The sequence below is a fragment of the Mauremys reevesii genome, linkage group 4 (genome assembly GCF_016161935.1).
Source record: "Mauremys reevesii isolate NIE-2019 linkage group 4, ASM1616193v1, whole genome shotgun sequence".
Taxonomy (NCBI): domain Eukaryota; kingdom Metazoa; phylum Chordata; order Testudines; family Geoemydidae; genus Mauremys; species Mauremys reevesii.
The window spans coordinates 12,840,400-12,852,976 of NC_052626.1; the positions used below are offsets into that span (position 1 = coordinate 12,840,400).

Genomic DNA, 12,577 nt, shown 5'->3' on the forward strand with positions numbered 1-12,577 from the left:
TGACATCATCAACTAAGGGGGTGGGGCTTGCGCGATAACCACGCCCATCAGGGAGGGTGTGCGACAAAGCGGGCCCCCATTGGGGAGCGCCGGGGAAACCCCGCCCAACCGGGCGAGAGGCCGCAAGGGGCTCCGCCTTCAGGTAGGCGGGGCTATCCTGGCCGCACCCACACGCGGGATGGGGGTTGTGAAACCCCGCCCCCAATAGGGGCGGAGTCAGCCGGCTAGTGCCCCATTGAGGAGAGGGAAGAAGGAAGTGACGCACACGGGCGGGGTGGAGTCCCGCCCCGGGAACCCGGAAGCGGTTGTTGCTGCGCTAGGGGAACGATCCTGGGGCTGGGCCTTGCTGCGGCAAGATGAGTGAGCGCAGCCCCCCGGGGTGACCGTGACGGGGCCCCTCGCCCGCGTTGGGAGGGGCTGTTCCGTCCCGCTCCGCTCCGCTCCGCGCAGCCCACGTGGGGGCGGGGATCCCTGTCCCGGGGCCAAGGCAGCCTCCCCCTGGAGCTGAGGGAGTGGGGAGGGGAAGGGGTGTGTGTGGGGGGATGCCCCGGAGCTGGAGTGGGGAGGGTGGAGATGCCCAGTCCGCTGCTGACTCCCAGTCCAGCACCCTCTGCTACAGCCCGCTCTGCAACACGTTCCCTGCGTCACAGAAGCAGCCGAAGGGCCCCGCTCCTGCCCAGGGGACCACGAATGTGGACACCTATGCAGAGCTCCACCTAAGTCAGGGTCTGACTGTGGTCATGGGTCCAGCTGGGTGGTTCTCCTTGCAGGATCGGGACCACAGAGATTAGTTTGAGCCTAGAACTCCATTTCTTAAGTACAGTGCAACAAATTGTTTCACCTGCTTAGTTGTTGCATCTCTAGTAACGTGATGTACTACAGTGTTGCAACTCTTGTATTTTTAAAAGCTGTAGATATCCAGCCAGCCTGCCTTGGATTGTATTGTGGGAGAACAGTACAATATATAAATGCGTCAACTGAAATCTATGGCGACTGTGGGGTAAGTGTTGAATTCTGACAAGACTCTTGAATTTGTGAAAGAGATCTAGGGCCTGATCTTGGCCTGTGATGTGTTTTTCTTCTGTGTCACATGCATAGGAGGCATAAATAGTCTAAACCATCTGTACGGGAGTCCTATGATAGGGGAATTCCAAGGTGGTATAGCAGGTAGTATGCCTTTCCCATGCCTTCCTTATTTCCTTTGAGATTGGAGGGTGCTGAGGGAGGGAAGCTGGGGCGCATTGTGCTCTGGCAGTGCCTGGTTGGGAATTTCCAAGGCTGAAGCTGATGCTCTAAGTTGCATGAGGCTGGAATCTGGAGCATAAAGGTCATGTACAATTCAGACTGCATTAGATGGTGGTGATTATATTTCTGTGGTGCATAGGAGTCTTAGTCATTGCCTAGGACCCTATTGTGCTAGGCGCTGTACAAACCAGACCAAAAAGACAGTTACTGCCTCCACGAGTTTGCCATCTAAGTATAAGTAAGGCTAAGATTTTATCACGGTTATTTTTGGTAAATGTCACAAACAGGTCACTGGCAATAAAAATCTAACGGAGCTGTGACCTCATAGACTTTAAGGTCAGAAGGGACCATTATGATCATCTAGTTCGACCTCCTGCACAACGCAGGCCACAGAATCTCACCCCCCTCTCCCCCACTCCTGTAACAAACCCCTAACCTATGTCTGAGTTACTGAAGTCCTCAAATTGTGGTTTAAAGACCTCAAGGTGCAGAGAATCCTCCAGCAAGTGACCCATGCCCCATGCTGCGGAGGAAGGTGAAAAACCTCCAGGGCCTCTGCCTTCTGTTCTCCGGATCAGCTCTAGTTACAGGCCTGTCTGTTCTTCTCAGTAAGGAGTCCTCAATCACGTAGACCTGGCTTTTCCTGGTGATGGTGCAATTCTCCGGTCTATCCCCTGTTCCCTCTGGCTGCAAGTCCTCTTGATTCCTATTGTCCCTTGCAATCCTCCGCAACCCATCCCATATCCTCCTGGGGCTCATGTTTGGTGTTATCTCCATTGACTGTTCCCCTCTTCCTCTAGGACTAGCTGCTCTTCTCTTCTTCCTTGCCCTCCCACCTCCAGTGACCACCTGCTGTGCCCCTTCTTCATTTTCCAACTCCGCAAACCTGTTCCTGAGCTCAATTTCTCCTTCACTAGCCTGTCTTTTCTTCTCCCTGGTTCTCTTAGTCACATGCTTCCACTGTCCACTTTCCTCACCCAGCAGTCTCCCCTCAGAATTCTTTGGTCTTGCTTCCATCTGCAAGTCTGAGCTTTTCCCTTCAGCCTCCTCATGTCTTTGCTCCATTATCTGCATGAGCCCCCTTCTAAACTCAACCAGAGTTTCCACCTGTATCTCCAGTCCTCGGATCTTTTCTTCCATCAGCTCTATCAGGCGGCACTTCATGCAGACAAAACTCTTTTCAGGTACCGTCTCCAGGATCATGTACATGCCGCAACTTCCACATCTAGTCATCTTCATTGTGTCTTCCACTGCTGCCTCTGTATCAGTCATAGCCTTCCCACCTAAAACCTGTTAGTCTGGGAAACACAAACCAAACCAAACCCCCAACGGGCGCCAGAACACTGGCAGAACGCCACACGCTCCCTTCACTAGCCTGTCTATTCCTCTGCCTAGCTCTCTTAGTCTTCCCCGCAAACTCCCACTGAAACTCCCGTTTACAGCTCTGTTTTCTGGCTCCTGTATTGCTGCAGCTGTCCGTTACGTTACTAAAAATAACCAGGGGGCAGGGCTAGGTATGGGGGAGGACTGGAGTCCCATGGCGGGAGGACTGACAGGTCGAGTCCCCCGCCATGGCAGGGAGCACAGCCCTGGCTCTAGCAGTCGCAGTGGGGAGGCACAGCCATGGGGGGGGCCACACAGCCCTGACTCCAGAGCTGGCTGCAGCTGCAGCACAGTGGTGCGAGGCCCCAATTACAGCCCCCGCTGCAGCCTCCGTTGAGCCTGGGATGCCGTGGGGCTGGGGCACGCAGTCCCAACTGTAGCCTCCATCGAGCCCAGGATGCCATGGGGCTAGGGCACATGGCCCCGGCGGAAGCCACAGGGTTGGGGCTGCAGGGTCCTGGTTCCAGCCAGCCCCAGTTGCAGGGCAGGGGCGCACAGTCCTGCCTCCTCCTCAAGCCCTAAAGTCACAGAGGTCCGGTGAAATAACGGAATCCATGACCTCTGTGACTAAATCGTAGCCTTAAGTATAAGATAAGCGACAACAGATTGATACAGACAAACAGATGGGAGTGCAAGGAAACTGAGGCAGCACTGATCAGCATGCTAGTCAATGGTCTTGACAAAAAAAGTCAGGCCACGTGGTGTGTGAAGTTTTTTGATAGGTATCCCAGTAAAGGGGAGTTTTTAAGGAGGGATTTGAAGGAAGATGTTTACAGGGAGCTCCTAAGCATAAGGGGCAGCAGGGGAGGAAGCACACAGGTGTTTGAAGATTTACCAAGTTGCCGATGGAGACTGGCATCTTAGGCCCATCAGAGGAGGGAGCAGACATCTCGATAGCGAATAAGAGCTGGGGAAAGGCTGTGAGGGGCCTTGAAACACAAGTAGCTGATGTTTGGTGTGATAGAGAAGGGGGAACCAAGGAAGAGATGCCAAGAGAGGGGTGACATAGTCAAATGACATGCTTGGCAAATCATCTTAGTGGCAGCAGCAGCGTTTTGAATAGGTATAAGACATTGTATCAAGACGAGAAAAAGATGTTGCAGGAATCAAGACATGAGATAACGGGGACCCGGTTAAGCATTCTACCCGTGTGAATTGATGGAAAGGGCCATGTCTTAGAGATGTTATGTAGAAAAAAATCAGCAAGCTTGAGGCACAGCCTAGCTGTGAAGACCTAGAGGAGTGGTTCCCAAACTTTTTACTAAGGCGACCCACCAAATGCATTTTGTCTTTTTTTGTGACTCACCTAGGGTCCAAATTCATGGAGGGAAGAAGCCAAAAATCATTCGCCAATGTCCTTCTCCTCCTCTTTGCCCTGTTGAGGGGGCACCAACCACCTGTAGCATCACTTTCCACCCATCACTGCAACCCTAACACTGGTGCAGAGAGGAGGCCCCAGAGTGGGGAACAGAGGGACCCTGGAGAGAGAGCCTGCTCTGCACTCACCCTACAGTGGTGGCTCCTGTCCAGTGGAGCAGGGCCTGGGTCCCTGCAGCCTAGTGCATGGGATTGCAATGGCACTCAAGTTTGGCTTGGCTGCCCCTTCAGGCCTGAGTGGTGCTGCAACCCCATGCATGAGGTCACAATGATCAGGCCCAGACTCTGCAGGACAGGAGCCCCCACTGCAAGATGAGTGAGGTGTGGGCTCATTCTTCAACTCTCCTCCCTGCATGGTGCTTGGGATCCACTGGTGGGTTGGGACCCACTGTTTGGGAAACATTGACTTAGAGAGAGGTCTGAGTCAAAGAGGACATCCAGGTTATGGGCTTGAGTGCCAGGTGTGATGGTGGCATTTTTCCCAGTGATCGAGAAGGTAGGTAGGGGAAGCTTGGAGGAGAAGATTGAGCTCTGTTATAACCATGTTGAGCTTGATGGCTAGACCTCTACAAGGAGATCTCAGAGACAGGCTGAGATTTTAGTTTGGACAGGAGTCTGGTCTGGAATGGAGACATGGAGTGGAGAGGTAGATCTGTGAGTCATTGGTATAGAGATGGTAGTTGAATTTGTGTTTGCCTTACCTCTGGGTAATCTCAATAGCAAAGAGAGAGAAGAAAAGGGGACCAAGGACAGAGCTCTGTGGAACCACATCCCCCCCATCCCAAAGCTGGAGGGAGAAGGAGGATGCTCTGAAGGAGCCATTAGAAAGGTCGGAGGAGAACCAGGAGTGTAGAGAGTCATGGATGCCAGGGAAGGACAAGATTTCAAGAGGAGCACAGTCGACTAAGTGACAGACAGGTCAAGGAGGATGAGTACTGGTTTTGAGCTTTAAGGAAGAGGTCATTAGAGACTTTGTCGAGAGCAGTTTCAGTGGAGTGCAAGGAGTGGTAGCTAGATTGGAGAGGGTCTAGAATGGAATTGGAGGAGGAGAACTCCAGGCAATGATAAACAGTGCATGCAATGAGCTTAGAGATGAAAGGGAGATGGGGCAGTAGTTAATGAGACAAGCAGGGTTAAAGATGGGTGGGATTTTATACGATGCGAGAGACACGTTTGTACTTTGAGGGGAACAAGCCAGATGAAAGTGAGAGTAAGGGATGGAATTGAGAGTGGGACAAGTTTGCTCAGGGGATGGAAACGTTGGGGCAAGTGGAGGGCTGAGGGATTGAACCTCCTTTAATTAGATACATTTGTCAGCCCACACGCTCCCTTTAACTGGACTCCCAACAAAACAATCAGTTATTGGGTTTTCAAGCACTTGTAAATAGAGTTTTGTGGTGCTGTTTTTGTAGGTTTGTCCGAGAGGACAGCGAACAGATGGTGATAAAATCTGTCGGGAGTGTACAGGATCTCCAGGGCATTATGACTGGCTATACCTTGGCTTTATGGCCATGCTTCCGTTGATTTTGCACTGGTTCTTCATTGAATGGTATTCAGGGAAAAAGAGGTTAGTAATCTTTTTATTTAATTTAAAAACAAAAAGGCCCACCATAAATGTGTATCATTCATATGAGAAGGCAAATCGAGTTGTGCTAAAGGAGTCATGCTATTAGGCAGGCAGATACACAGGCTGCTAATTTTATGGGAACACCATGTGCTTATGGATTTATTAATTTTCATCTTAGATCTGCAATAATTACCGGGGCACAGTTCCTCCCAGATGGTCACAATGCCCAGGAAATTCTCTATACCCAACTACTTGTTCGAAATGCATTGAAGGAATCTTCACTGGTGTAGAAGGGAACGCTCACCTATGGCAGATTTTGGCCTAAACAGTATTACTACACCTTTATAACCCCTGACAAGAAGATACTTAGGTGATAATGCTGACATAACCTTTACTGTAGTATCATAGGTTTTGAATGCACTTCATAACAGACTTATTAAAGAACATGGCTGTGTCCTGTAATTTCATGCTGTATAAATATTTTACAAATGCCTGTTCAAAGTGGTGTGAAAACAGTATACTAAACACTTCATGTTTCATACTATAAACTCTCAACCCACTAAAATGTCATTTTAACATGAGCTTTCAGCTCCAGTCAGAGTTTCATGCATCTGATTTAAAATGTTTGCCCTTTTATTTAAAAAACATATGTGGCAAGTTACTATGAAAATGAAAACTACCATTTATAAAAAATAGGTAACTTGGAAGTGAATGCCTTGGAGATATCAAGAGTGGTGCTTGGTTCTCACTTTGCCAGTGAATTAGGCACAGGGCTTTATAATGTTGCAATACTTAATATATAGTTTTGCTGAACAAAAAATATTCTTTCCGTGTTGTAGGAAGTTGTATAACTCTCACCTGCCTTGCATATTTTATCTTAGTTTTTGCTAGACAAATGTGGTGTGAATGTTAATTTCAGAGGTTTAGATGAAGTACAGCTGCACTTGTGCACTAAATAGTGTGACTCAGATAAATAAGAGATCATTTTCAGTGTCATGCTTACTTCAGTCTTCATGTTGTAATAACTGTGTGGCTTTGGCCTATCTTTCATAGTGAATTTAAACACAATAGACAGTTTAGAATTGAAAGAGTCTTTGTACTTAGTATTTGATATTTTTTCCCTGTCGATAATCCAGTGGTATTAAAGAACCTTTTTCTTCCTCCCTCTACAGTTCCAGTGCATTGTTTCAGCATCTTACTGCCTTATTCGAATGCAGTGTTGCAGCAATAGTTACACTGCTTGTGAGTGATCCAGTAGGTTTTCTGTATATCCGTTCTTGCAAGGTAGTGATGCTTTCTGACTGGTATACGATGCTTTACAACCCAAGTCCTGATTACATTACAACTGTACACTGTACTCATGAAGCTGTCTATCCTCTGTGAGTATAAAGTATTTTAAAAAAATGCTATTTCACCATATGTATTTCAGGAATTTATAAAATGTTGGGTTATGGTACATTTAACCCTGAAATGTGGTCGTATTCTGCTAAGTTAGTACTTGTAAGAAAGGAAATCTGCTTGCCAAAATGTACTTCATGTGCCCTGGATTCAGGAGAGCATCCCTATCCAGAGAAGCACTTAAGCACATGCTTAACTGTAAGCATGTGCTCAAGTGCTGTCTTGAATTGGGGGCTGTGTTTATATGGCACTTTAAAGATGGAGTCCTGTAAGTGCTTATTAATTTTTATTGGCCCTTGTGTGAGAAATGGAAGGTCCTAGTGGTAGTCTAGACTTCAGTTTATTTGTGAATTTGCTTGTCTAACAGCAGCTTATACTAACTATGGGTGAACATCATTTTGCCAGGTATTGGTAGAAATACATACTTTAAATTCTAAAGTTTGTATAGCTTTCAGCCAGAGGTAGAGATAGAAAAGCTTTATACTGAGTGCTGTTCTAGATGAAATGAGGATAGATCACGGACATCAGCTTAATCTAACCTTAGTCTGAAATATAGCCATATGCCACTAATTGAAGAAAAAAATCAGAACATTCACAACCCTTCAGAAACCCTCAGTCAATCTTTCATCTGGTAGAGTGCATCAATTTTCCTTTCTTCTGCTTATAATGTTTTTTCACAACTGTTTAAATGATTGTGACTTCTTTAGAAATTCCGCTTTGAAGGTGCAGAATGTGAAAGGGCTTATCTAACCCAGACCAGTGGGCTATCAAAACCCCTTTGAAGTCTTGTGACTCACTGAGCTTTCTTTTTTGTGCTGCTTCTTTAAAGCACCAGCATACTGAATCATAATAAACCACCAAGCCAACAATCTCTGACTGTAGCTTTACTGGCAGCATTTTTGCATATTGCAGCATGCTGGCTCTTTGGAGGAAATTCTACATATGTCCTAGGTAGTTTCACAAAGAACTCAAGTAATCTTACAATGGAGAGTAGCAACCTGTCCTTTGTAACATCTCCTAAATGAGTGTCACAACAAGCAGCCACGCAAGGGAGACTGACTGTTCATGAGGGTTTAGGAGTACAGAGAATCTGTAACAGTGAACTTTGATATATCTTCATTACACTTCAGGACAGAGAAGTAAGGAACACATAGAGATTTGGATAACCTTTCAGAACTAACCTACATGTTGCTTTCACTTCCCTTGAAGGCGGAGTGGTCTAGAGAGAGTGCTGTACTATGAGTCAGGAAACCTGCAGTTTGCTCCCACCGCCTTGTGGTGTGACCTGTGGCAAGTCAGCTGAGCTCTCTGTGCCCCTGTTTTTCCCTCCCACCCTCTGTATAGATTGTAAGCTTGCCTAACACGAGGCATCCTAGGTCTGTTAAAGCCTGTAGTTACTACTGCAATGCAAATAGTAAGTATCTTTTCCTTTACAGATACACCATTGTATTTATATACTATGCCTTCTGTCTGGTGTTGATGATGCTGCTCCGACCTCTCCTGGTTAAGAAGATTGCCTGTGGGTTAGGAAAGTCAGATCGATTTAAAAGTATTTATGCAGCACTTTACTTCTTCCCTATTCTAACTGTACTTCAAGCAGTTGGAGGAGGCCTGCTCTGTAAGTGTCTGTGCGTGGGTTTTTTTTTATGTATGTCCTTAACAAAAACAACACCTTGCTCAGTGGACAAAGTATGTCCTTTTTTGCTTTGCTATGCTAAAACTATTGCATTAAATGTATAAAGAAACAATCATCAAAATTACCTTTATTGTTTAAATATCCACCCCCAGTGCTATTATAAAATTAATTACTCCACACAGCCATCTATTACATGAAGAAGCCTGTCCCCCTTCCCTCTGCCCACACACACTTCTTGGGAAAACACTGACAAATCATGGAGCTGGTGTTGTAAATCAAAAGTAGGGTTCCTTAGCCAATCAACTTGGAGCTGCCTTAGCAGAGCATGGCAGTGCGTTAAGTGTACTGTCCGTCTAGCTAAGATACCTATTTGCCTGCATACATACTGGTTTAAAACCACAGATGACTTTCAGACCTCCCCAAAGCAGCATTGGCCTCGCTCCCTAGATAGTAGGAATGCTGTTCCAAGCTTCAGTGCAGTTCTGTACATTTAGCCTTCCAGAAGGAAATATTTTAAATAAAAGGCAAGAATTAGCAAATGCTGAGGAATGCATTTGGAAAGCAGTAACAATGGGAGTCTAGAGAACACTCAAACGCAGTCAGCAGCTCAAGAGAAAATTATTATTGTCCTAAATTATTCTAAAAGCTGTTTGCCTGTGCAAATAGAAGAATTCAGAGCCTGGTTGTCAGATGCATTCAATGTATCTGAAAATCAAGCCCTCGTTCACTTACAGCCAAATTGAGCGCTCTTGTGAAACCTGTAGACAGCCGCAGGGGAAGAGATCAGGGAAGCTGAGGACTGCCTCAAACTTGCTTACTATCTTCCTCCTTTTTAAGGGGGTTTGTGGCTTCCAGACCTTGAGGAATCCATGAGGAGAGGCAGCCTCATGTGCTATTTCCCCCCTCCTGGGCACATGGTTCTGTGCCTTGTCTTGTACCCCTCAAAGAGGCGGGTGTGGACTGGAAGCTTATGCTGCATCTTAGTGGTATTAACTTAATCTATCTTTTCCAGCAGAAATACCTCTGGTTTCAGGAGGGGTGGAAGCAAACTGGAAAATTTAGCTGGTCTTAGGCCCTTCCCCCTCCCCTGTCTCGAGTCCCAGCCTTATGCTATAAGCACAATGTGTGGGCTCCTATGTGAAGGCAGCATGTCACCATGCCGTCACTCAGCATGCAAGCTCCCATTCCAGCGCTTATGGGTGCTCTTCTGTCCACTTTTCTATTCACATTTGTGCTTTAGCTGTGGAGGGGGGAGCTAAAGGGCTATTAAACTTCAGTGATGCGTGTTAAAATGTACAATACCTAATTAGAAATAGTATATGAGAGGTCTATTAAAGCATGAATGATGTGGAGAAAGTGAATAAGGAATTATTTACCCCTTCACGTAACACAAGAACCAGAAATCACCCAATGAAATTAATAGGCAGCAGGTTTAAAACAAAAAAAGGAAGCATTTCTTCACACAGTTCACAGGCAATCTGTGGAACTTGTTGCTGGGGATGGGGTGAAGGTCAAAACTATAACTAGGTTTAAAAAAGAATTAGATAAAGTCGGGGAGGATAGGTCCATTGAGGGGTGTTAGCCAACATGGTCAGGGACATAATCCCACGCTCTGGGTGTCTGTAAACCTCTGACTGCCAGAAGCTGGGACTAGACAACATGGGATGTATCACACAATGAATTGCCCTGTTCTGATAGTGTCCAGTGCCAGATGCATTAGAGAGAATGAACGGAAGGCAGGATACTGGGCTAGATGGATCATTAATCTGACCTAGTGTGGCCATTCTTATGTAGAAATATGATCCTTTGGGCCTCGGAGGAGATGGATTTTGAAACCTCTAGACCAGTGATGCTCAAACTTCAGTGGTTCAGGAGCCAAATTAGTGATCAGCATTCCCCAAAAGAGCCACAGTAGTGTGAATTTATATCCAAAAACTAAATGAAATATTTAGGTTTTGGATATAAATTATTCTCACAGCAAATAAGTTGTTAACCTAGTAGAAGCATCCTGATTGGTTAATAATTAAACCGCACCGTGTTTTAATATCATGAGCTGCAGGATACACATTAAAGAGCCACTTGCGGCTCATGAGCCACAATCTAAGTATTACTGCTCTAGAAGGTCAAAAAGTAAACTTCCATGCTTGTCTATCACTCATTCATACTGTAATGCATGATTGTTAAATTTCAAACCCATGGGCTAAAGTAGCCTGGACTGATTCAGTGGGACAGTTACATACATAGCAGTAGTTAGTGTCTTCTGCTGAAATGTACTTAATGTGGTGGTGTGTTTCCCTCCCCCTAATACATGCAATGTTTGCCTTTAGATTATGCATTCCCATATATTATACTGGTGTTATCTTTGGTTACCCTGGCTGTGTACATGTCTGCTTCTGAAGTAGAGGTAGGTAGAAATGTCTCTTCTGTTCTAGATTTTAAAATTTAATTTTGTCAGCAGAGGCTCAAGGGAGGCCTGAGAAGTAAGATGAGGAACACTTCTAGAATATCAGGGTTGGAAGGGACCTCAGGAGGTATCTAGTCCATCCCCCTACTCAAAGCAGGACCAATCCCCAGACAGATTTTTGCCCCAGATCCCTAAATGGCCCCCTCAAGGATTGAACTCACAACCCTGGGCTATGCTCAAACCACTGAGTTATCCCTCCCCTCTTTGTTAATGCATTATCAGATATCTCTGGCCTATGCTACAATATCTTCTGGAGTACTGACTTGAGTGGAGACTGCTAGCTTGCCTTTCCTCATGTATTTGTCTATACTCTTGTGCTTATTCTGGGAATAAGCTTTTTTCATTTTTGGCATATGAGTCCAGCTCAAGGAAACTAGCATGAACTGGTGGTCCTTGATGCAACTCCCTCTCCCAAGGAGGACTAGGGAAAGATCATATAGAGTGACTAGAGTCAAATCATCATTCTCCAGACCAACAGATTTTATATATAATGCCTCCCCTTGCACTGTGCACAACCTCTCACTTACGTGTCAGATACAATGTAGGTGTGAAAACATTAACAACGCTTTTTCTTTTACAAGACTTTCAAAGATCTTCTTGTCAGGAAGAAAAGGCTTGTCGTTCTTTCTAGCCACTGGTTACTGCACGCCTATGGAATCATCTCTATTTCCAAACTGGAGAGACTTGGCCAGGATCTACCACTGTTGGCTTTGGTACCTGCACCTGCCCTCTTTTACTTACTTACTGCAAAGTACACTGAACCTTCGCGCATCCTTTCGGAAGGAGCAAATGGACATTAAATGTAACTTGTGCCCACGCCCCAGTGAAACTTGTCCCAGTAATATGGATTAAAGAATTTCAGTGCTTGTTATGCCCTTCAGCTCTTCTTAGACTAAAGTTGTCAATTCTGTACAAGACGTTTTCTGGGTAAAACATCGTATAGAATCTAAGAGTAAGACTACGTAATCTTAGCTTCTCTAACTTCATGAAGGGCTTGTAAAAAATCAAAGTGGATAATGTCTTAATCTATATACATTTTTCACTATGTATAAATACTGGTGGCACATACCTTGTAATATTTTTTTGTACCTTATTTATTTATTTCATAATGCCGTATATTAGCATCTGTTTGAATAAAGTAGCAAAATAGAGCTGTGGTTTTCTGGTAAAGTGTCTGGCTTCTGTCACCCCCTCACTTGGAACTACCGTCTCCCTAAAAATAAGAAGTTTGTGGAGAACACTCAGTGTCTAAAATTGCAGATGTAGTTATGTACTAGTATTTAACTCTCACTAGAACCCCCTCCCTTACTCCTGCTACAGCCTCTTATTAACCTGCAGACCAATACAATTTAGATCTTAAAACACAAGCAAGGAAATGTACAGAATGGTCAGAGTAGGATTGTTCTCTACAGTACACTTCTTACTGCATTTTTCAGTCTGGTTTGAGATGTGCTGACTGTACAATCTTCCATCTGGAGCCTATTTAAGAGTACTATCCCTTCCACTC

At 45.5% G+C, this 12,577-nt stretch overlaps 2 protein-coding genes across 6 annotated transcripts in view; one reads left to right on the top strand and one right to left on the bottom strand.

Annotated features, from left to right (window-relative positions):
- Nucleotides 1-35: 35 nt before the first annotated feature.
- LOC120404157 (JNK1/MAPK8 associated membrane protein) lies at nt 36-12,227 on the top strand. Of its 5 annotated transcripts, none has more exons than XM_039536174.1 (7): nt 36-142; nt 909-1,000; nt 5,418-5,572; nt 6,745-6,951; nt 8,407-8,588; nt 10,934-11,010; nt 11,652-12,227. In XM_039536174.1, the coding sequence occupies exons 3-7, from the start codon at nt 5,511-5,513 to the stop codon at nt 11,868-11,870; spliced, it is 747 nt and encodes a 248-aa protein (XP_039392108.1). In that variant the 5' UTR covers nt 36-142; nt 909-1,000; nt 5,418-5,510; the 3' UTR covers nt 11,871-12,227. The 5 variants fall into 5 exon arrangements, with proteins under 5 accessions (XP_039392108.1, XP_039392104.1, XP_039392105.1 ...); XM_039536170.1 differs by lacking the exon at nt 36-142 and adding an exon at nt 224-360; XM_039536171.1 differs by lacking the exon at nt 36-142 and adding an exon at nt 238-360 and having other exon boundaries at nt 915-1,000.
- Nucleotides 12,149-12,577, bottom strand: part of LOC120404155 (coiled-coil domain-containing protein 175-like) — a 44,230-nt gene continuing 43,801 nt past the window's right edge. The window contains exon 21 of the mRNA XM_039536167.1: nt 12,149-12,283. The gene's annotated coding sequence lies outside the window, so the exon portion shown is untranslated. The remainder of the gene's footprint in view (nt 12,284-12,577) is intronic.

Coding starts and splice junctions, on each gene's coding strand:
- LOC120404157 (XM_039536170.1), top strand. Junction 5,573..6,744: donor TGGTATTCAGGGAAAAAGAG/GTTAGTAATCTT, acceptor CTCCCTCTACAG/TTCCAGTGCATTGTTTCAGC. Junction 11,011..11,651: donor TGTCTGCTTCTGAAGTAGAG/GTAGGTAGAAAT, acceptor TTCTTTTACAAG/ACTTTCAAAGATCTTCTTGT.